This window comes from Perca flavescens, chromosome 6 (assembly GCF_004354835.1).
Source record: "Perca flavescens isolate YP-PL-M2 chromosome 6, PFLA_1.0, whole genome shotgun sequence".
Taxonomy (NCBI): domain Eukaryota; kingdom Metazoa; phylum Chordata; class Actinopteri; order Perciformes; family Percidae; genus Perca; species Perca flavescens.
The window spans coordinates 26,639,315-26,661,866 of NC_041336.1; the positions used below are offsets into that span (position 1 = coordinate 26,639,315).

Consider the following 22,552-nt stretch of genomic DNA (forward strand, 5'->3'; position numbering starts at 1 on the left):
AGGGAGACAACTAGGAGGGAGACAGAAAGGATAGAGAAATCCAGAGAAGATACAGTGTGGGAGGTAACAAGCCGAGAGGGTGAATAAAGCGACGGGAGGAGGAGAGAGACACTCGGAGGGATGAGAAAGAGATGAGGAGAGGGAGAGCAATCATTCAAAAGATAAAAAAGAGACACTGAAGGCGAGGAGGAAGCGAGGTATTCAGGGAGCGATAGGGAGATAGTAAGAGGTGTTTAATAAAGAAGAGATCATTTAGTTGTCACCATCAGGAGAGTCTCTGTCAGCCAACTGCTTCTGTCAGTAAGAAAAAGAGAACAGAGACGAGCTCGCCTGACAGCTTCACATCAAACTCTATTGGGACAGGAGACTTTAGAAATAACGACAGACAAAAGGCTTTAAAAGGCTGCTATCACAAATAACACGATAGCTGAGCAGCGTATGATCTTGAAATTGGGAGAGAGAAAATCACTGCTTTTTCAGACAATGCATAATTTCACAGATTTTTTCTGCAATTTGAGATATTTTTAGGGTATTTACAAATCCACCAATTGTGTCAGGCTAAAACCAAATGATGTGATGTCTGAGTGTTTTTTTTTTACAAAGTCATAGCTGGTGGTAAACAAGGTCTTTGGCCTGCAATTTGGGGAGCAATCCAACTGTTGCAGATGCAAAAAACACTGGAAAAACAAGGCAGGTCTAATCGCCCACACACATACGCAAAGACAAACACACATGCAGACGCACACGCAAGGCAACATCGCAGATCAAAAACACCAAAGCGATAATCACACACATTACACACACCATCTGGCAATACCCAGATCTTTGTTGACTTCGGCCTCAGTGTGATCCAAACTTGGTGGGTGTGTGTGTGTGTGTGTGTGTGTGTGTGTTTGCGTGCATGCATGTGCGTGTGTGTGTGTGTGTGTGTGTGTATGTGTAAACACATACAGAGCATGTGTGAGTGAATGCATGACAAAGATCTCATGCGCCATTGGTGTTTTGGCAGGTTGTTTTTCCCGGCAGAAAACTGAAACATTTCCAGACGGTTTGTTCGTTTGCGTGTGTGTGTATCGGTAAAAAAAGAGTGAGAAAGAAAAAGAGAGATGTACTTGGCCTGACACATTATGAATCTTGAAAAAATATGTTTGCAGTGGAAAACAAACACAGCGTATATTTAATGCGTGTGTGTGTGTGTGTGTGTGTGTGTGTGTGTGTGTGTGTGTGTGTGTGTGTGTGTGTGTGTCTGTTATCCTCAGATCGTGTGTGACGTACAAGTATAAATCCGCCTGTTCATTCTCTAATATAATGTGATAAAAGCACAATTAAGCTAGACTGAAAAACAAAGGAAGAGTAGGAGGGGAGAGAGATGACACAATGGCCTTGGGGAAAATTCAAATTACAACAACACTGCGCCATTCCAAAATGGTGTCCCCTTCTGGACTTGATTCAGTGGTAAAATTCCATCCAGACAGCTACAGCAATCTGCTACTGGGGTGAAGAAATGGAAGAAAGTATTGATAATAGATCAGACAATAAAGTAAGGGTGTAGACGAGAGCTTGGAATAAGAGGAGAGGAAAAGTGCAGAATGTCCTGTTCTGTCTTAAAGTCCCAACTGGAGCCCTTTCATTGATCCAGCAGAAGCCAGCGCTAGTTGAAATAACATCGACCCACACTTGACCCAACGGCTGTGACACATGAGACACACATAAAAAAAACTATTCAAATACTTACGACAAATCAACAAAAGACTCCAAGGAGCCAGATGGTTAGAGTTAGCACTTCCTTATTCCATTATTCTCCATTGTACCAAAGAAGCAGTAAGTGAATACGTTCTGAAAGGGATCTGGGTATGTCATTTGTTTCCATTGGATGTAAATCATGACTAAAGAGTCCATTATGGGAGTTAAGTGTGAAGCAACAGTGGAGCAATTTCCAACATGCTAGACAAAGTGATCTAAACCACAGCAGGATCTGTAGTTCTGTAACCAAACTTGTATCTTCCCTTGATGTATATTGAAATTGGATTTCCAGTCTGCTCAGTTCATTCCCATAATGTCTGTTATTGTCAGTCCCATCCAGGTGACACCACTTTTGTTCCCAATCCTGATTCCCTGTGCGTGTTGTTTGTTTTCAGGAGTGAAACCCTTCGAATACTAAGTTTTTCTTTTTCTTACCCTGCTGAAGTATCTACATTTTGTCAAACATCATAAAGTACTTGCCAGGAGTAGCTCTCTCTTTTCTTTGGCTTTGTAGAAAAGCTACAAAGCCCCACAAAACAGTACTAAGCCAGAGAAGACCTTTTAGGACAAGCTACTTGTCTTCTTCAACACATGGAAACTCCTTAGTATTTTTGCCAAAACAGAACTTTTGATTTTTTTTCCCCACCGAGATATGCGATACACAAAGACAAAAAAAAAAAAAGTGACAGTATTTTCCACACTGTCGAGGTTTAAGGAGGAATGTCAATGTGAAACTCACCCAATTTTGGCAGGCTTGACAAAATCTGTGTGCACCTTGGCTGTGTGTGTGTGTGTGTGTGTGTGTGTGTGTTAATGACAGTCCTCAGAGGGCCCCCACAGCGTCAGATCTGTGTTTTCATTTGCTTGTGGAGCACTGTCAGTCAATGGATGCTCATCGTTTGATGTCTACTGAAGCACAGTTGCCACACCCCAACACACACATCATTTCTACATCTCTCCAGGATGTCTGTGAGTGTGTACATACATTATGGATATGTGCATTTTCTCTGAGTTTGTAAGTTGTGCGTGTTGTGTCTGAGGCTGTGTATGTGATTGAGCGTGGGTGTGTGTGTGTGTGTGTGTGTGTGTGTGTGTATGCACGTAGGTTGGTCTCTGTGTGTGGTATCCCCTAATTGGGGATCCAATGCAGTTGTCTTGTCTCTTGCACTTCCTTCATTTGTCCCTCTCTCTGCCAGTTGGACTCACACAGAGGGAGGGACTGAAAGAGTGCAGTGCTACAGAAGTCTTTGAATTCATTCCCCACATGTAGTTTAACATGTTCAGGGGCTATACAGAAATGAAGTCTTGGAGTTTTTCCATGATGAAAAGGCAATGTGCTATGACTTCAGAAGATAGCTTGATGTCACTGGAACAAGTTTATCTGCCAAAAGGGCTTTTTATGATGTTTTAATCAGTGTCTGCAAGGCCAGTTAGGTGGTGCATTCAGGAATTGGTATTACATGCAGTAAACTAGTACTGTATGACCACAAATGTGTGGTCATCATACGTATAAACAAAACAAAAAAAGCTTTAGTTGAATGTTTTTTCCTATCCTTAGTGTGAACTTTTGCCATGAAGATTTATGTCAGACCAAAAAGCTGGGTAATACTCTATTTCGAATACATGGAGGGTGAATTGAGTTTAAATGAGTTTAATCTCCACTACGTCACTGGCCATAACTCTTCAGAGAGCTCAATACATTCTCCATTTAGGATCCTTAACATAGGATCTTTTTGTCAATGTAGTTAAAGTGAAATTATGTGCGACAACACCAGTGTTGGCAAAAGATCATGACTTGCTAGAAAAGAGCTAGTTGGTACTATGTGTTGTCCGACCACGTCAGAAAGCAAAAGTATTTATAACTGTTCCAAATGGCCACACTTGAGGCGGGTTGAAAATCTGACCATTATAGAGAGTGTGATTCCATAATAGCTCAAATGGGGAAAACAGAGCATGCTTTCAGACTCTTCTGCAGAGCACTTGGCAGGTAACACTGTTAGTGCCTGGCACTCAGTTATAAACACAACAAGTGACAGAAATAGATGTGTAATGAACATAGACTGTAAAAAATAATGGACGTGATGTCACCCAGTGATTTGTGGACTGCCGTTTTGAAGCCAGCAGTTTGCATTTTGGCCGTCGCCATCTTGGTATTTTGGAGCCAGAATTGACCATATTTTGACAAGAGGGCGGAGCTGGGGAGGATGACGCGGCCAAGCCAGTGTTGGTTGTGGTTACAATCGCACACGTAAATGTGGACCTCCAGGCACTGGCGCCATACATCTGCTTGTACGGCAGCACAGAAAATCAGCAAACTTTCTCTTAAAATACCAGCTAACACTAGCTATCTAGCTTTAGTTGGCAAGGTGCTACCGAACACTGAACAAGATATTTTTAGGTGACCAAGATGTTCCAATTAACTTTGATGAAGTGAACACACACAGCGAGAGGGTCAAAGGTAACACTCACAAACAGGTTCACAGCTATTTTAATGTACACATGGCTATGGTTAGCATTGCTAAGCCTCTGTTATCATTGACAGGTCAGGGTGTAGCCACGCCCCCAAACCATCCCCTGCTTTATCTTCTATAATAATTTAATAATTTACTAAATGAACATCATGCTGTATTGCAGTGGTGGAGGAAGAACTGAATCTCACTGGCTATTTCAACCGGTTGCGGAACAGTGCACACGTACGTGCACGGGCCACGGTGGAGCGCTCCATCGGATTGATTAGAGCAGATGGCTCTGTCTTGCATCAGCGGGGGGGGGACCCTACTATAAACGGGAGAAAAAGTCTGCAACATTGTTTTAGCCTGTGGGGTTCTGCACAACATCGCGCAGGAAAACTGGGTATAGCCGTTCCGCAACTAGTGGAAATTATTTACTAAAAAGAAAGTTTTTGAGCAACTCATCGCAGCTGTTGTTGTTTCCGGCCACTACCACCTCGGCAGTCAAAACAAGTCGATATCCGAATGCGAATGAACATACTCCATATGAGGCTCCTTTTTCAACTACAAGGTTAATATTGTTTTTCAATAACGACCAAACAACGACTTATCCGTGCATTTATATGGAACTAAGCTTTAGGAGCTTTCCGTCTTTACTCTCCTCCCTGTTACTTTGCATTCGGAAATCGATTGTTTTTGACTGATAAAATGGCTGCGGCCGGAAACAACAACAGCTGCGGTGAGTTGCTCAAAAACCTTCTTTTTAGTAAATCTTGCGTTAAGGTGTAAAGCTCCTGGTGATACTTGAAGCAAAGTTTCATGTTGTGTCGAGCCTTCTATATATATATATATATATTTTGAAAATAGCTATTTTGAGACTAGCATGAGAGTGCCCCTAGCTCTCCCATTCAAAAGGCCATTTGACCCAAAAACGAGAATACGGTGAATCTTAAAAGTGGCGATTCGGTCCTAAATATGCTTTTAAACTAAAGTTTGACTCACGTACATTCACAAAAATACCCTAGGATTCATTTTGGCGAGAGTTACACTTTAAGTAAAAGTAAATAACCAGAGACATATTTAGTTTTGTAAAAGTAGAAGTACCACAATGACAACCCTACTTAAGTAAAAAGTACCTGATTTTAAATGTACTTTAAGTATTAAAAGTACTTGCATAACGATTTATTCTCTTAATCTTATTTGTATATTACCATTTTAAATGGTAATATGCAAATAAGAAAAAAAAGTTGGTTAGTTTGCACCTTGGTCAGTGAGGGTACGGTGTCTAGCGACGCGCGATTTACAAAGGGGTGGTTCAGTTATTTTGATGCTGAGCTTCGACAGTATCCATGCTGTCCACTACCACAAACAAGGCCTGTCTTTTAAAAAAAGTTCCTATCCTAACCAGCATAAAACGGAAATATGTTGTTAGAATCAGGATGCGGTTGGTTTTATTCATGGATGTATTTTAAGACAGTTTTATTTCCTTTAACCATGGGAGCGTAAGCAAATAAAGTGTGTGAAGCAGCGGAAATGGGGAGGCGATGTGAACAGGTCCAGCCAAATAAATAAGATATGAACGCGTCTTAACGCAGCCTGGCGGAGAAGTAAACAACACTGTGGAGAGAAATAGATGGCAACTATGATTTAAAAACGGGAATAATAAAAAAAAAAACATTTTCATTTTCACTTTTACCGGAGACTGTATTACCGAGGTTCAGCCGGCTTGGAAGCAGATGAAGGACCGGCGGTGCCCCATATATATCTATGGCAACCAAACTTCACTGGTGAGACAAACATGTGACGGTCAGGAAGACGTTGATCAGAAAATGTAAGGGAAATGTAACGGAACGTTGTAGAAATGTAGTGGAGTAGAAAGTATAGATAATTGCTGCAAAATGTAACGAAGTAAAAGTCAAAAGTATGCACTATTGATTCTATTTAAGTAAAGTACAGATACGTGAAAAATTTACTTAAGTACAGTAACAAAGTATTTGTACTTTGTTACATTCCAAGCAGAATTGAAACGATTGAGACCATAAACTTGTTAGAAAACTGAGGTAATAAATCAAGTGAGAAGTAGGGTCAACTTCCCATAGACCTCTATAGAAACGGACTTCTTTTCAGAGCCAGTGGAGTTGCCCTTTGCTGGAAATGAGATAGAATACAGGTTTAAGGCACTTTCGCATCAGCTTCACTTTTCATCACCGGAATTCGCTGCTAGGGAACAGATCAAATATGGGTTAAAGAACGTTATTAAAATTGTCAGACACAGGTGTCGGGGTAGGCACCTACCAACAACTATTCAAGAAAAAGGTTTAAGCCGTATTACTTAAATTAATTCTTGTCCACAGAGTTTTGCTAATAAGACAGTAAGATAATTAAAGATGGAATCCGTCTCTGAAATACTAGACAATACATTTTAGGACAGATAGATATTTCTAGGTTTTAGGTTTCACATCAATCAACTGCTACCAAACATCAAGAACATTCGTTGGGACGCTTTTCCAATTTACATGAATTGGCATTTTCTACCTCAGCCTGCTGAGGATTAACGAGAGACTGCGAAGTCATTTAGTGTTTTATATAGGTCTTCAGTGATTTCTCCTTTTAGTGGATTTGAGTTGTTAAGTTGTCTGTCCTCATACAACCCCTCCATCATGAAGTAGAAACTAGCAGATAGATAGATAGATAGATAGATAGATAGATAGATAGATAGATAGATAGATAGATAGATAGATAGATAGACAATGTGTTGAGTCAGAGGAAGCGTGAGAGAGACAGTGTCAGTTAAAATGAGAGAGAGAGAAATTGCCCTTGTGCTCTGCTTTAGATTCCGCTCACGTTCTGCTCTGTCCCCAGACGTTAAAAGTGTGTCCATAGTTTGGGCAACCGGGGGAGTGATTGGAAATGTCAGCTGACAACAGCACTTTTCACTGACACTCTGAGAACTGGCACAGAGACAGAGAGAGAGGGGTGACGGGTAGACTGAGGGACAGGGGCAGAGAGAAAGAGAGAGAGAGAAGGATGGAGGGAGGAAATGAGGAGGATGACAGAATGTGAAAGGAGAGGATGGTGCTGGTAGGCGGGTTAGCACACACAAGAAGACCACGCTTGGTAACAAAAAGGATGAGGACGACATTGAGCTAAAAGTGTGTGTGTGTGTGTGTGTGTGTGTGTGTGTGTGTGTGTGTGTGTGTGTGTGTGTGTGTGTGTGTCTCAGCGTCAAGGGACTGTCCTTCTGTTATTCATGTCAACTATTTGCATGAATAAAATGCCTGTTTGTGTGTGTTTGTTTGCACGCATGTCACATCAGTGAGTGACAGGAAACTGCTATTCAGTGTATTTATGAAAGCCGCAGAGAGTTAGAAAGCCAAGGCAAAGACTGCTGCCCAACAGCACACACAGGCCCCCTCCTCCACTGACCTTTTCTAAATGTTACTGGCCACTTGGCAAACTGACTGGGCCTCTAATGAAACTTTTATTGGCCCCCATTTTTCACCCTGTTTCTCCAGAACGCCTCCAGGGCTAAGTTGAAATACAACAGGCTTGAACTGCAGCTGACATGCAGAAGGGCAAGGTATGGGGTTTGTGTGTGTGTGTGTGTGTGTGTGTGTGTGTGTGTGTGTGTGTGTGTGTGTGTGTGTGTGTGTGTGTGTGTGTGTGTGTGCGTTATAGTCTTCACATTTCATTTTTATCCACCTTTTTATTTATTCCAAAATCAGATCAACTAGAAATGCTGATGAGACATTGAAAGCCTTTACCTGCTGAATATTTAGCTCAATATATTATTCTCCAGTTACATTTGATAATATCAGGTAATAGCTGGAGGCAAACAGGACCTCTCTGGAAGAGCTGGTTTATCATTTGCATCATTCACCCATATATTAACAAAAAGATCAGATATGCTCAGCTATATTGCTGTGAAGGTAAGAATACATTCTCAATAACAATGTCTCAATCAAGTATTCAAGTATTCCTATCAAAGTCATTTAATGCAAATTACTGATAACATTCCAGTTGGGTAAGATGTGTTAATACTGTATTAAAAAAAATATAATCTGCAGATTTTAGTTAAAGGTTTCATTCAAAGTTCAATTTTTTTATAATCCTCTTTGTATCCAAAATGACGGGAAACAACAAAATCCACTAGAGAAACGACTATACTTTGCTATTTTTAGCATTTTTATCTTTCTAATTCTATTCTTTTAAACTCCATCTGTTGAGGGAGATCAAGGGAAATGACTGAAAGCAGCAGAGGGGACCTTGTGGTGAGACTGTTTCTGTCTTCCAAGGTGAACTTTCAACCTCAATGTTTTTAGCGTTTAAACAAAGAGCAATCGGGCATTTACAACACAAACTGTGTATAACAATTGCTGCTGCCAAAGCACAGTGGGTTAAAATAAACACTGTATCAGAACTTGTTCAGACGTAACCTAGCTGGTGGTGGATAGTGATGAGCCTTCATCAGCCCTACTACAAATCTTGCAGATCAGTTGTAATAAAGCTTCATATTTTAAATTGTGCTGTATCACTTGGTAGCATTGACTACAATGCAATTACATTTCAATTAATTCTAGTTTTACTACTTCTTTTATGGAATGAGTGGATATGTCCTATATGTAATATAGTCTTTAAACAATACATTTCCAAAACCGTTGGCATATATGTTAAAGTGCCCATATTATAAAAAAAATCACCTTTTCTGGGATTTGGGGTGTTAGCGTGGTATATGTAAGGAAATAACATGGGCACAGGCTAAATATTGCTAACTAAAATGCTAGTTAACATTAGTAATTAAACTTAAACAGCTAAGTCGATACTGCCTGCGAGCTTCTCCTGTACTATACGGTAATTCCTCTAGTATGCAACAGTAAGTTGCGTGATTATGACACAATCGTTACCCTATTTTTACAAAAACGTCTACTACGGAGCTATAATGTGAGATACAAGGTAATGGAGCCTTTTATACATTGTCATGTTTCTTTAGAAATAAACAATGGAAAAATAAAGTCTATAAACGCTTCAGATGTAAAGTTATTCGCTGTCAAAGTGACGTCAAAATGAATGGCAGTCAATGGGATGCTAACGGGGGGTGAGTGCTTGTTAGCATCAAAATGGCGCCACAGGAGCTACGCTTGCCAGAGGTTCGCTTACCCCCTTGGTCAGTACAAGGCAGGATTAGCCGGGAGAGTTCTTCTAAACGAGGGCGCACTTCCAACTTTGCATGGAATACCTGCGCAGTGCCATTCAGAACGAGGTGGCTAACCGCTAGCGGCGGTTAGCCACCCCCTTTCCGCTAAAGCCCAAACCGGTCTCTAGGGCTGGGCACCGAACGTCGATGCTTTTATGGCTTTCATATCCTATGAGTATTGAAATATTATTAATTTAATAAATTAATTTTTAATAAATTTCGGTTCCAAAAGCGTCTGAATGCACAAGCTTATCTGTCCTCTCTGCATATTGACAGAGAGTAGAGCTCCAACTGACACACACACACACACACACACACACACACACACACACACACACACACACACACACACACACACACACACACACACACACACGGAGAGGTGCGGACGGAGTAAACTACGTTGTCTTCAGTTTTGTTGAAGTCACAGTGAGTCACGGCAATGACGATAAAATGGTTTCAAGTGTGGTTACAGTTTTGCTAAACTTCACGCAGACAGCATTTGCTATATGATATTAATGGAGAGGCGAAAGTGTTGGCTGTGCTGTTGACGTTGCACTTCCGCTTATAATTTATTTATTTTTTACTACCACCATATAGGTGCTGACACACATACCAGACGGCCGACCATCGGCAGAAAAGCCAGTCGAGATGATCAGTCGCGTCCCCGAGGTCCAAAAAACCATAGATATAGAACAATATGCAAAAAACTGCCTTGGGACACATCAAAAAGACGAGAGGAGACAAGACGCAATACGCCTCCATAACAGCAGGCGGCGCTAATCTGTATTGTTGCCCAAGAAATGACAACTGGCAGCTGATTGGACGAACGCGTCACATGGGTTTGTTTGCTCCGGAAATTCAAAGCCAGACTGTCATGGCGGCCGTTCAGAATACAATCTCATATTGTACTAAAATAGTTCACTGAAACGTGTTTCTGAAAACATTTTATGCGAGAAATAGGCCGTGCAGTTCCTGAATCTGTCTTCATTTCAGCTCAACAAAGGTCAGTTTAAAAGATTTTCATCAGATTTTGAGAGACTCTAGTCACCTCATTCTGCTCGCCATTTCCGGGTGAGTCCCGACTGCCCTGCCGCCGACCGAACAGGTCAGGTCGGCGAAAATGAACGCCGACAGCCCGCCAGACTGACGACGGCACGGGACACAATGAACAGATTTGTGTCACTGACCTCGCCAGACTGTCCAACGGCCGAAAATCGGCCCTGTGTCCCGGCCTATGATGTCCGTTTAATCCTATTGGTTGAGCTACCGTACCCGCGTCATGTTTACATTCATTGCATTCATGCTCCAATGAATAGGATATGACGTCTGACTTTACATACAGAAGGTTAAACAAAATCTTGATTTATATTGAAGTATTGTACATTCTTTAAGTTGTATGTATAACAAGACAGTTATTGAACACTGTTAATGTTAAATCTGTTATTTGATTTTCAGTTGAATTTTTGCATTTTTTTCTAAATATCGTGATACATATCGTATCGTGAACCCAGTATCGTGATACATATCGAATCGTGAGCTGAGTGTATCGTTACAGCCCTATGAAATGGATTTTAAAACATATGGTATCGGAAAAAATATTGTTAGGAACCGGCATCGAAACTGAGGTATCGAAATTGGCACAGGATCGAAAGATTTTGAACGATGCCCAGTCCCACCGGTCTCCTAAGCCCCTCCCCCCACAAGGGGGAATGAATGTGTGTGCATGAGCAGTGATTGACACGCAGTTAGACCCCCCTTTTCCTGTGAAGAAATGTTTCGCGGTGTTGGTGAATTCTTTAAAAGACACAGTTTTTACACCGTTAAAGACTGACAGGATTACATCTTCTGCTGATGGATAAAAGGATACATGTGTCTGTCCTTGTGCAGCATGTGTGTGTGTGCCGATGACCCAGTGCAGAAGGGAGCGGATGGGTTAGGCCCAGCTGGGTTGTGTTTTTTCCTCTGAGGAAGTACAGGGGGGTTTGGGCAGAAAGGTCAAGAGCAAACTGTTGATACTCATTATAAGCTGCTTTTGGACTCACGCAAAACGAATTACCACAAGCTAAACTGAACAGAGCCGGAATGAACTGAGCTCAGCTGCACTGAAGGATGCATAATTATGCAGAGCGAGGACATGGTCAGATTAAGCCGAAAAGAACTGAACAGTACAGAACAGAATAGAATAGAATAGAACTCACGGCTGGCAGAGTTTGATGAGGTCCTGGTCGGTGGTGGCAGGCGGAAGGCCTCTGATGTACAGGTTGGTCTTACTAAGCTGCTCCACTAGCCCTCCTCCATGACCTCCTCCTCCACCACCACCACCTCCTCCTCCTGTGGTGCCAGGGCTGGGCGGAGCCATGGGCGGAGGGGGAGGAGCATAGGACTGCTGCAGAGATGGTAAGAGAAAAAAAAGGGAGAGGTCACAACATAATATATATATTTTCTATTTATATAAAAATGTGTTTAGTTTTGAAATATATTTTTCCAGCCTTGTATTGTTTTAGACTTTTTTGTGCCACAACAATTACCAATTTAAAAATGTTTCCTGCCCCTCAGTCCTAACCTGACACGCCACATGGTTTTTTTACACAGAACCATCTGAGAAGCCTTCATTGGAAACTGTTTGAAAAAGGGCAGGCACTTTCCAGAAATACCTGGCAGATGATTGGATGAACCATCTGTCTATCACGTCCGCAATTGTTGTTTTGTTGCTGCCGTCACACACACCTACAGTAAACTACGCCCGTAGCTGCCAGTAGCTCCTCACCAGGCGCTGAGTGGTTCGGTAAGCTGGTAGTTCAGTCACAAACGCGTTACTTGAAGCCTGCCAAGATGGATTTTCGTGTGATATGTGATATGTGATATGTGATATTGCGAGATTCCAGCTGCCGTGCACGGTAACCTCAGTCCTACCCATCAAACACAACATCATCTTTCTACCGAACTCACATCCTTGTGAATAATCTCTTCCTGCATCAAGTCCCACACCAATACATTAATTCAACAGGAAGCACATCAAATTAAGGAAGCAGGATGTGTGTAATTACTACTGTAGTGATCATTATGATCATGGTACCAAGTTTTACTATGCTGTATCAATAACGATAACAGGCTATGTTGCATCTTAGTAACTTCTCCAGCTTTGATGACAATGCAATAAACATCCCTATTCAGGCAGTGTCAACATCACGATTGGAGTGACCTGCTGTAAATTACAGGGTTTTCGTGTTCTGGAACAGGAAATTTATCAAGCCACTTGTTAAAGATAAAGAGGCTAACAAAGTGTTGGTGGACAGAAGGCTCTGAGCGTATGTCCTGTCGCTGGTGAGTGTATTTAATTTAAAAGTTGCATCAGCTGTCTTGACAGGTCTTTCAGTCTAAATCTTCAGTCTGAATCTTAAAAATATGATAATTTAACTTGTTCTTTAGTGTCCAAGCAGAGTTGGATCAAAACGATAAAAGGAAATCATCTTGAGTCAAATGACAATTTCTTGAAACCACAGAATACTACATTGGGCACATTCACTGTGCTCTAAGACGTTTCTGTCAAGCATCCTGTTATGGGTGCACAAACCAGGCCATCCAGTGTTTAATCCAGGCCTTGGCCCTTTATCAACCCTAACTTACTCAAACGTTTCCTATCGGCCTCCACGGTCCAATTACACAGCTCAATGCTGACTAAATTACTTAATAAGATGACCATTTCTGGCAGGGAAGAAGGGCAGTGCGAGGATTAATGAGTGTTTGGATGATGGGATCAGAGTGCACACCCACCCTTGCCTGCCCGCTGCCACAGGCAAACTATTAGGTTAAGTTTGGAGGAAGTAAACAAGCCTAATGGCTCATATGACAACAGCATTGCAAAACACTCTTACTGCCTCCTTAATGTTGGGAGCAAAACACTGTCTCAACAAAGAAATCTAGTCTCAGCATTGGTCCCAATGTAGAGAACTGGATGGAATGAGTTTGAGATCCTGCTGCAGTTCGAGATGATCACAGGCCAGTTCCACTGTGTTCCACAATGACAAGTGAGCGAGACAGGGAGAGAGAGTTGAGAGTGTGTGCGTTTGGATGTATACTGTATTTGGCGGATGTATGTGCTTATGCATTGCAATTGCCAGTGAGCGTGTGAGCTTTTGTGTGTGTGAGCCAGTGTTTGTGATAATGACAGGCTGCCACAACACAGCAATGTAGAGCCTGAGCCAGCTCTGATATTAATCCATTATTTGTACTTCCCTCGATTCCTGACACACACACACACACACACACACACACACACACACACACACACACACACACACACACACACACACACACACACACACACAGGCAGCTCAGACAGACTGCACTAACAGGATTCAACACATGTACAGCAGACATGCAGCAGTAAAAGGAGATGGTGCCTGTGGAGTAGTGTCATTTACAGGTCAGTGCCTTACACTAACAGCCCAGAATGAGCCTATACACTTCAACAAAAACATGACAAAGTGCAGAGATGAAAAAAGGCTACGCTGGCTAATACTTCATTTTAATGGCTGTGACAAATACAACTCTGTATTGCAAGTGAGTCCTAAAACCCTTACATTTGCAGTCTGGTGTTTTTTTTTTTCAGAATATGTCCCAGTACTGTGTTTACTGAGAACATTTTGTTTTGTAGGTATTTGGTAATAATAGTAGATGAAAAGTTAATGGAACCACAAAGGTATTATATTTAGTCCTGAGGGGGAACATGAAAGTCCGTGCCAAATATAATGGCAATCTATTAAAAAGTTGTTGAAATATTTAATTAAAAACCAAAACATGTCCACCTGCTGGTGGTCCTAGAGGAGAAGTCAGAGGATCACCAAAGTCATTAAAATGCATAAGCAATCCATTCAATAGTTATCAAGATATTTCACTACAACACACAAAAAAATCCACCTCGCTATGGCGCTGGAGGAAAAAGTCAAGTATCACCAGAGTCAGTGGGGTTCATCCTCTGGGGACCACTAATGCCCAATAATATGCACATTCATGGGCCTCAGAGGACCATACCTAGTGCCATGCTGCTTGCATTTCTAAAACATCAATATCAATGTGTTAATATCATTACTGTAAAGACTGAGAAGAAAAGGTTAACTCTGATATCCTGAAGCTGTATTATTATTAAAGACAGCTTTTTAGTTGCTAGAAAACAGACACACTGAGCAAAGCATCATAGTCCAAATTCCTCCAGAGGAGCTGCTCAGGGCCCAGCAGTGTGTGGATTGTACTGAGAGGTGCGTGTACGTGTTTGCATGTGGTGCCTGTGATCCTGATAATGAAAACCTTGCTGCTTCAAAGCCTGAACTATTTCTATATAAGCCTTTTAACAATAGGTTTGTTTACCGACCACCTCTGAAAGATAACATGGATAAATGTTTGATGGGAAGTATCAGATACAAATAAAAAGACCCCAGGCTGAAATCTGAAATAGAAATATCACCTGAATAAAAGCTTTAACGTCTTTAAGATAAGACACGTTGCACACGTGTCGGCACATGCAATATGCGCAAGCAAACATAACCAAACTAGCAGCATTTATTCACACACTCAGTGTCAGCCTTACCTATGTACATTAATTTCATTCCACCATGATTTGGAAGAGAAAAGAGCCTTTCTTCACTCACACATACACACACACTCAGATGTCCAGGTATGCACAAATGTACATCTTTCCCCTTCCTCCCATTTGCTGACACAAGACACACACACACCTGATCAAAGGCCTTTCCCAGGAAACCTCTTTCAGCCAATTTGTGCAGCTGTCAGGGTCGGGCCGATAGTGAGCTGTGTATGTAATGTGTCAGAGACTGTGATAGGGAAATCCTTTGAAACATTGAAATCTCTCTCTCTCTCTGGCAACTGTGCATTCTCCTCTCTTTCCCTCTCTCGCTCAATGTCAAATTCAGCTCCACCATCGCTCAATCTCTTGCTCTTTTCACCTCTATCTTTCCACTTCCCATATACTCGCTCTATATGTCTCCCTCCCTTCTCTCTTTCTCCCAGTTTCTCTCTTTTAAGGATTACTCTGCAGTTGGAGTGTGTGGACTGAAGGCTGCCTCTCAGCTGGTATTGTTGACACACTAAGTACAGTGGAGCAGCTCTCGCAGTGGGAAAAAGGCTCAGAGGCAGCAACACAAACTGTCACACAAAGCAAACACAGTCACCGGCTTTTCGTAGATTTCATGCATGGCTGAGCCTGTGAGCAACACACCACAAAACATTGCTGCACGGTGTCATATATGCACATGCTGCTGACTACCTAATGAGTTTGTCTGGATAGTAAAATGCAATGCAAACTATTTCAGTTACTAGATACTAAAAACATATAAAGCACATGATAATAAAGATTGCAATAAGGTACAATGCAGCTATTCCGGAAGGTCGTGGTGGCCCAACACCTTCCTAAGACACTTAATGTTGTTTTTGTCTTTAATAGATACCATTATTGACTTCAACAACTATTCAATCAATTTATCTATCTATCTATCTACGTGGGGGAAATAAGTATTTGACCCCTTGCTGATTTTGCAGGTTTGCCCACTTACAAAGAATGCAAAAATCTACAATTTTAATCATATGTACATTCTAACAGTGAAAGACAGAATCCCAAAGAAAATTCCAGAAAATCACATCATATGAATTTATTAAAATTGATAACCATCTGATGAGGAAAAACAAGTATTTGACCCCCTGGACAAACAGCATGTTAATATTTTGTAGAAAAGCCATTATTGGCCAGCACAGATGTCAAACGGTTTTTATAGTTGGTGACAAGGTTTGTGCACATTTCGGCAGGGACGTTGGCCCACTCCTCCCTGCAGACAGCCTCCAAATCATTCAGGTTCCGAGGTTGTCGCCTGGCAACTCGAATTTTAAGCTCCCTCCAAAGATTTTCAATCGGATTCAGGTCTGGAGACTGCCTAGGCCACTCCAGAACCTTGATGTGCTTCTTCTTCAGCCACTCTTTTGTTGCTTTGGCGGTGTGCTTAGGGTCGTTGTCGTGCTGAAACACCCATCCTCGACCCATCTTCAGCTCTCTCACTGAGGGAAGGAGATGTCGGTCCAGAATTCCACGATACATGGCCCCGTCCATCCTCCCCTCAATACGATGGAGTTGTCCTGTCCCCTTGGCTGAAAAGCACCCCCAAAGCATGATGTTGCCACCACCATGCTTGACGGTGGGGATGGTGTTCTTTGGGTTGTACTCGGTGTTCTTTGCCCTCCAAACACGACGAGTTGAGTTGAGGCCAAAAAGTTCTATTTTGGTCTCATCTGACCACATCACCTTCTTCCAGGCCTCTTCTGAGTCGTCCAGGTGGTGAATGGCGAACTTCATGCGGGCCTGTACATGTTTCTTCTTGAGCAGGGGGACCTTGCGTGCGCTGCAGGATTTCAATCCATAACGGCGTAGTGTGTTACCAACCGTTTCTTTTGTAACTGTGGTCCCAGCTGCCTTCAGTTGATTCATCAGTTCCCCCCTTGTGGTTTTGGGATGATTCCTCACCGTTCGCATGATCAGGGACACCCCACGAGGCAAGATCTTGTGTGGAGGCCCAGACCGAGGGAGGTTGGCGGTGGTGTGGTGCTTCTTCCATTTCCTGATAACTGCACCGACAGTTGATCTTTTCTCTCCAAGTTGCTTTCCGATTCTCTTGTAGCCCATCCCAGCCTTGTGCAGATCAACAATCTTGTCCCTGATGTCCGTAGAAAGCTCTTTGGTCTTGCCCATGGTGGTGATGTTGGATGCTGGTTGTTTGGGTGTTGACAGGTGTCTTTTATACAGGTAACGAGGTGAGGCAGGTGTATTTGATGTAGATAATTGGTTCGGATTGGGGCTGTGTCTTAAAGAAAGACTAACTGGCTTGTAGGAGCCAGAATACTTGCTGTTTGTCCAGGGGGTCAAATACTTGTTTTTCCTCATCAGATGGTTATCAATTTTAATAAATTCATATGATGTGATTTTCTGGAATTTTCTTTGGGATTCTGTCTTTCACTGTTAGAATGTACATATGATTACAATTGTAGATTTTTGCATTCTTTGTAAGTGGGCAAACTTGCAAAATCAGCAAGGGGTCAAATACTTATTTCCCCCACTGTATTTCTTTTGGGCTTTTCCACCTTTATTTGATAGGACAGCTAGGGGAGAGAGAGAGAGAGGGGGAAGACATGCAGGAGTCGGATTTGAACCCTGGACCTCTGCGTTGAGGCATAAACCTCCAAGTATATGTGCGCCTGCTCTACCCACTGAATCCAACCCGGCCACTTTCAATCTATATTTCTTTGAAACAACTGCTTTCTTTAGTCTCATTTTGCGTCTTTGGGAAATATGTGGTTCAAGAGGCATAATGTTATAGTGTCTACTTGAATGGCTAGTTGGTAAACTACTGTAGCTGGCTAGCTAACCGATATCATGATAGCCAACCAGGGTCATGCTAGCGCTGGCAAGTCATAATAGCTCTCTGAGCTGCTTTCTGTTGTCTCTGTACTGGCCCGTTTACTCACCTGCCGTTTTGCTTTCAGGATTGTACATCATTTCATTTAACAAATAGTTAGTAAAGAGGGAAAAAGTTCTCCGAACTAGCAAAGTCGCTAACTTTCAGCTGCTTGTTAGCTGGGTCACATACAAAGTCACACAGTTTAATAAGAAAACATATTTGTATGATCATTTTCTGTCAAATAAACATTTCTTTTTTTGTGGAGCAGTTTATACACCAAAAGAGGGTTAAATAAAAGGTAATGGTGGTCTATTTTGGACTTTTCGGTTCTCCGTTTACTCAACACTGTCAAAATGGCTTGCTATTAGTTAAAATTCTCCAAAATTGAACCTGACGCAAACAGTTTGTGCAGATGTTCATTGCACACGTGAGCCTTTTTTTTCCTACAAAATTGGCCATTTTAAATGCTGATGCGACCGGGCATGTACTATCTACCACCCATTTGTCATTCAGCCCATTCTGTGAATGCTGCCCTTCCTCTCTACCAATCCACTTTATTCAGGGCTAGGTTGGAACACATAAAACACACTAGACACACACACACACACACACACACACACACACACACACACACACACACAGATACTGTATCTGCAACTAAACTCACATCTAAGCGCACACTTTTGTCTATAGATAGCCCTCTTGTCCCTAAAGAGTTCTCTACTTTCCAAACAATGAGCTTCTCAAAATGGGTTTCAACTAACCCCCCACACACACTCACATACAACCACAGCTCAGTTTTTTCCAGAGTTCCCGTAAAAGTACATTGACCTTGCTAAGGTCAGGTTTCCCCTGCTATTTTTAGCAGAAACGATTTCTGTTATTGCATGCTGAGGCTCTGATTGTGCCAGTGTGTTGCTGTTGTATCTGTGAGCAAGACAGAGATGCAGATATAAAAGTGTGTAAGACAGGTATATGGCTTGGGAGATTACAGTAACAGCCAACAATGAATCTGAAGCTGCTATAACTCCACTATACATTTAACAAGGCTCATCTCTGGCAATATGCAATATGTGTGTGTGCAATGTGCATTTAATATGATGCAACACCTTTTTTCTTATTCCCGTGGGCGTGTGTGCAGAGACATTAACATTAAGGATCAATCTTAGCTGTATTAAGCGTGAGTCCATTATAGATGAAGGGATTGAAAGACTAAGTGATGGCAGAAAGGAAGGAGAGTAGAGGAAAAGAAGTCCCAGAGAGGGGTGAACTTTGGGTGAAAGGAAGCAAGGAAGGGCTAAAGAAATGGGAGAGAGGCGGTGAAAGAGAAGGCGGCAGGGAAAAGAGTAGGGAGAGGGTAAAGGAGGGATGGCTGATGATGAGAACTGAGTGAGAAAGGATAAGAGGAAAGAGGATGAGACAATGGAGAAATGAAAGAGGGGGACATGTGAGAGTGGGTTGTTCCAGCCTTTTCGGATGCTTCCTGAAACACAGAGGAAAGAATGCGGGCTATTTTTGGGTCCAGCGCTGAGATTCTCTCTTACTCTCTAAACGCACCAGCGGAAGGGTTTAAGGAAGAGCTTATGAATACATCGGAATGGAAACATGGCTCCCAATATACCATCCCGGTTTAGAGATTACACAAGCAGCTAAATTAAGCCTTGGCTACCGCTTCTCTCGGAAACCTTAAAAAGGCAACAAATCATCTTTTCAGGAATTGAATGCCAAACTTGTCGTGTCCAGGCCTTGTCTGATTGGACGACGTGGCCGCGGTGTGTTGCAATCACCAAACAGAAAATAAATACTTTATATGATGTAAATAAAGGAAGGAAACATGGCATATTTATGTTAGTGGAAGCAGAGGAGGCCACAGCAAGTTCAGTTAATGCTGTGTGCCAGTATAATTAGCCTTCTTGGAGACAAGCCTAATGATATTCAATACAGGATACGTACAGGTTTCCAAGTATCAAGTTGAGGAATGTGTAGGCTAGAGGTATAGCCTGTGATTAGTCTGGAGAGTAAATTATATGTGTGGGGAAATCACATCTGAGGGTTATTTAATAAAACCATTTCAAAGTCCAGTTCCAGGAGTTGCTTAGAATTTCAGAAAAAAAGATTTGCAGTTCTTTAAGTTTGTCCTTACATAAAGTGCACTGATAATCAAGTCTCTGCATGTTCATTAAAGGGGTGATAGAATGCAAAACCGATTTTACCTTGTCATAGTTGAATAATGACAGTTTAGTGGGTAACTAGGACGTACATAGAACCTCTAAGTCCCATTGACACCTCTTTCCTCTGCAAATCTCACAATTTGAAACTGCCTCTGAAAACAGGAAAATCTCAACAAGCCGCCTAGTTGACATCAACTCGGCGGCTCCTCCTCATTTGGCTCTAGTCTCTATGTTTGTCACGCCCCAACATTTACATAGGCTACACAACTGACCTGAGATCAGTTAGTCTTCTGAATCTAGGTCGGGCAGATCTCAGAAATTGTATACATTGTTCATCTGCTATTTTACCATTAAATTCACTTCTGAGACTTTTTTATGCGAGAAATCAACTATGTAGAGGTCAAATATGGGCCATTTTACGAAAATTTATGTCTAATTGCAAATTTTCCCCGACTGTGTGTCGGAGTTCAGTGGCCGGTGCTGCCTGTGCTGCTGCCTCGCCGCCTGGCCTGCCTTCCTTCACAGACCCCGGCCTGCTCTGAGCTCGATTGAGCTCCGTAACGGCTGGCAGCCCACGGCACTCCATACCCACTGGGCTCCATACCCGTGCCCTGGGTATGGAGCCCAGCAGGCTGCCACTTTCTCGTCAGACTGTGTGGAGCTCCTAAAGTCCGACATGTCTTACCAAATTTGCAATTAGCCATCAATTTTTGTATAACGGACCATATTTGAGCTTTATAGAGTTGATTTCTCGCATATAAAAGTCTCAGAAGTGAATTAGTAATGAAACATTGCAGTGTCTGGAATATGAGATTCTGTCGCTTCTCTAATGTGTGTGTATGGGGATTCACTCAACCAATCAGCGCGCAGCATACCATATTTGGAAGAAAAGCCCAACCAATGTTACATACCCCATTAGGAGACCATAAGGAACAGTGTGAAATACCCTATATAATCATTCTATCACCCCTTTAAGGTTTTTAAGGACTTATCTTCATGCCAGCTACAGTAACATACCTGAACAAATATGCAGTTGAAATACATGACAAATATGAGTCGTTGTAATTGGGGTTATTTATCAACGGACAAAAAATATACCACACCAACCACTTTATTTTACAAATGTAATACTAGCTTTAACAATACCCCTGAGCCTTAACAGACATAATTATTGTAATTTAAGGCTGTTTAAGTTTTTCAGGACCTGCAGACGCACAGCAGTTTTAATGAGGCAGAAAAAAATGGATATCATGTTTTACCAGGGTGTCTGCAAGTTTCATCAGCCTCGATCTTAGATCATGGTAAGGTCAATCAGAATAGAAAAAAGATCACTTTAATTAGAAATGAAGAAAGTTGACCAATGAGAATATAGTCCGCATGACCCATTTCATTGCTCATAAGGAAATCTGCAACATTTGTGAAATGTAGGACGCAATGTAAAGCAGTATCTGTAACTGTATATACATGGGAACATTGCTCATCTTTTACATTAAAATTTTTCCTTTCGGTCACATACTTTAACAACGTCAGTCTGTCAGTGCTGAGTTATTCTGAAAAGAAAGTCTTTGGACGCTGCATTTTAGAACTAGCAGTGTGAAAACGCCACTTCCACTAACCCTGATCACTCATTCGGCTGTGGTATGCTTTCTGCTGTTAATCTATCCACCATTACATTTAATGTGCTTCCACTTTCTGTCTCTCTAGTCTTCTTGTTTATCTCTCATCTCTCCCCTGATTTCCTCTCCCCTCTCGTCCCTCTCCCAGCCCCCTTCCCAAAACAACTCCACCCCCCCCCCTTGTTTCTCTCTGTCTCCTCAGAAGATCAGGTCGTCTAGGTTGCTTCCCAGTGGAACACCGTGTTACAACCCTCTACGTCTCTATCTCTCTTAACATCAGCATAAAAGCATCAACAACATTTGGGTTGTCATAAACAAGTTGCACAAACATCCCAGGGGGACATCCAGTTTGGGCTTGGTGCTGAGTGACCTGGTGGGAGATAAGGAGATGATGGAGAGGCTGCGGTGACGTTGCTGAACTCTCATTGAATTCCTGCAGCTGTGTTTATAAGAAGGTCAGAGAGAGGGGAGGTGACAGCTACAGTATGTGTGAGTTTACAGGCAAGCTGTTTAATTTAAGATTGATTTGAATCAGACTTAGGCTGCAAGGCTCTTGTTCTGGGGGTCAAGGCTGTGCATGTATGTGTGTGTGTGGGTGGGGGGAGGAGGGAGGGAGGGAGGAGGGGGGAGTAGTAGAGGAGTGGATTAATTTTGGGAGTGTGCAAAAACATACCTGGCCAAGACAGTGCATCCAAAAAATAGCAACACAAAAAGCATTATTCCATGCATAACAGCACATCTCCTAAAAATACAACCACCTAGTAATATCCAGTTTTTTTGCAGTTAAAATGTCTTTACTGGCATCACAGCCAAGTACGGATTCTACTTATTTTTCAACACCCTTTCTTTCCAATAAAAAAACATTGCACTGCATTATACTTCAAAACCCATTGCAATTATTTTTTTCTTCACCTCT

General features: G+C 42.1%; 1 protein-coding gene across 11 annotated transcripts in view; it reads right to left on the reverse strand.

Moving 5' to 3' along the window:
- Window positions 1-22,552, reverse strand: part of LOC114557091 (RNA-binding motif, single-stranded-interacting protein 3) — a 209,249-nt gene that overhangs the window by 84,014 nt on the left and 102,683 nt on the right. For 9 of the 11 annotated variants that reach the window (XM_028580374.1, XM_028580373.1, XM_028580372.1 and 6 more), the window contains one exon: window positions 11,589-11,776. In XM_028580374.1, the coding sequence (XP_028436175.1) occupies window positions 11,589-11,776 (188 nt within the window). The remainder of the gene's footprint in view (window positions 1-11,588; window positions 11,777-22,552) is intronic. The other 2 variants (XM_028580377.1, XM_028580381.1) reach the window with 1 other exon arrangement.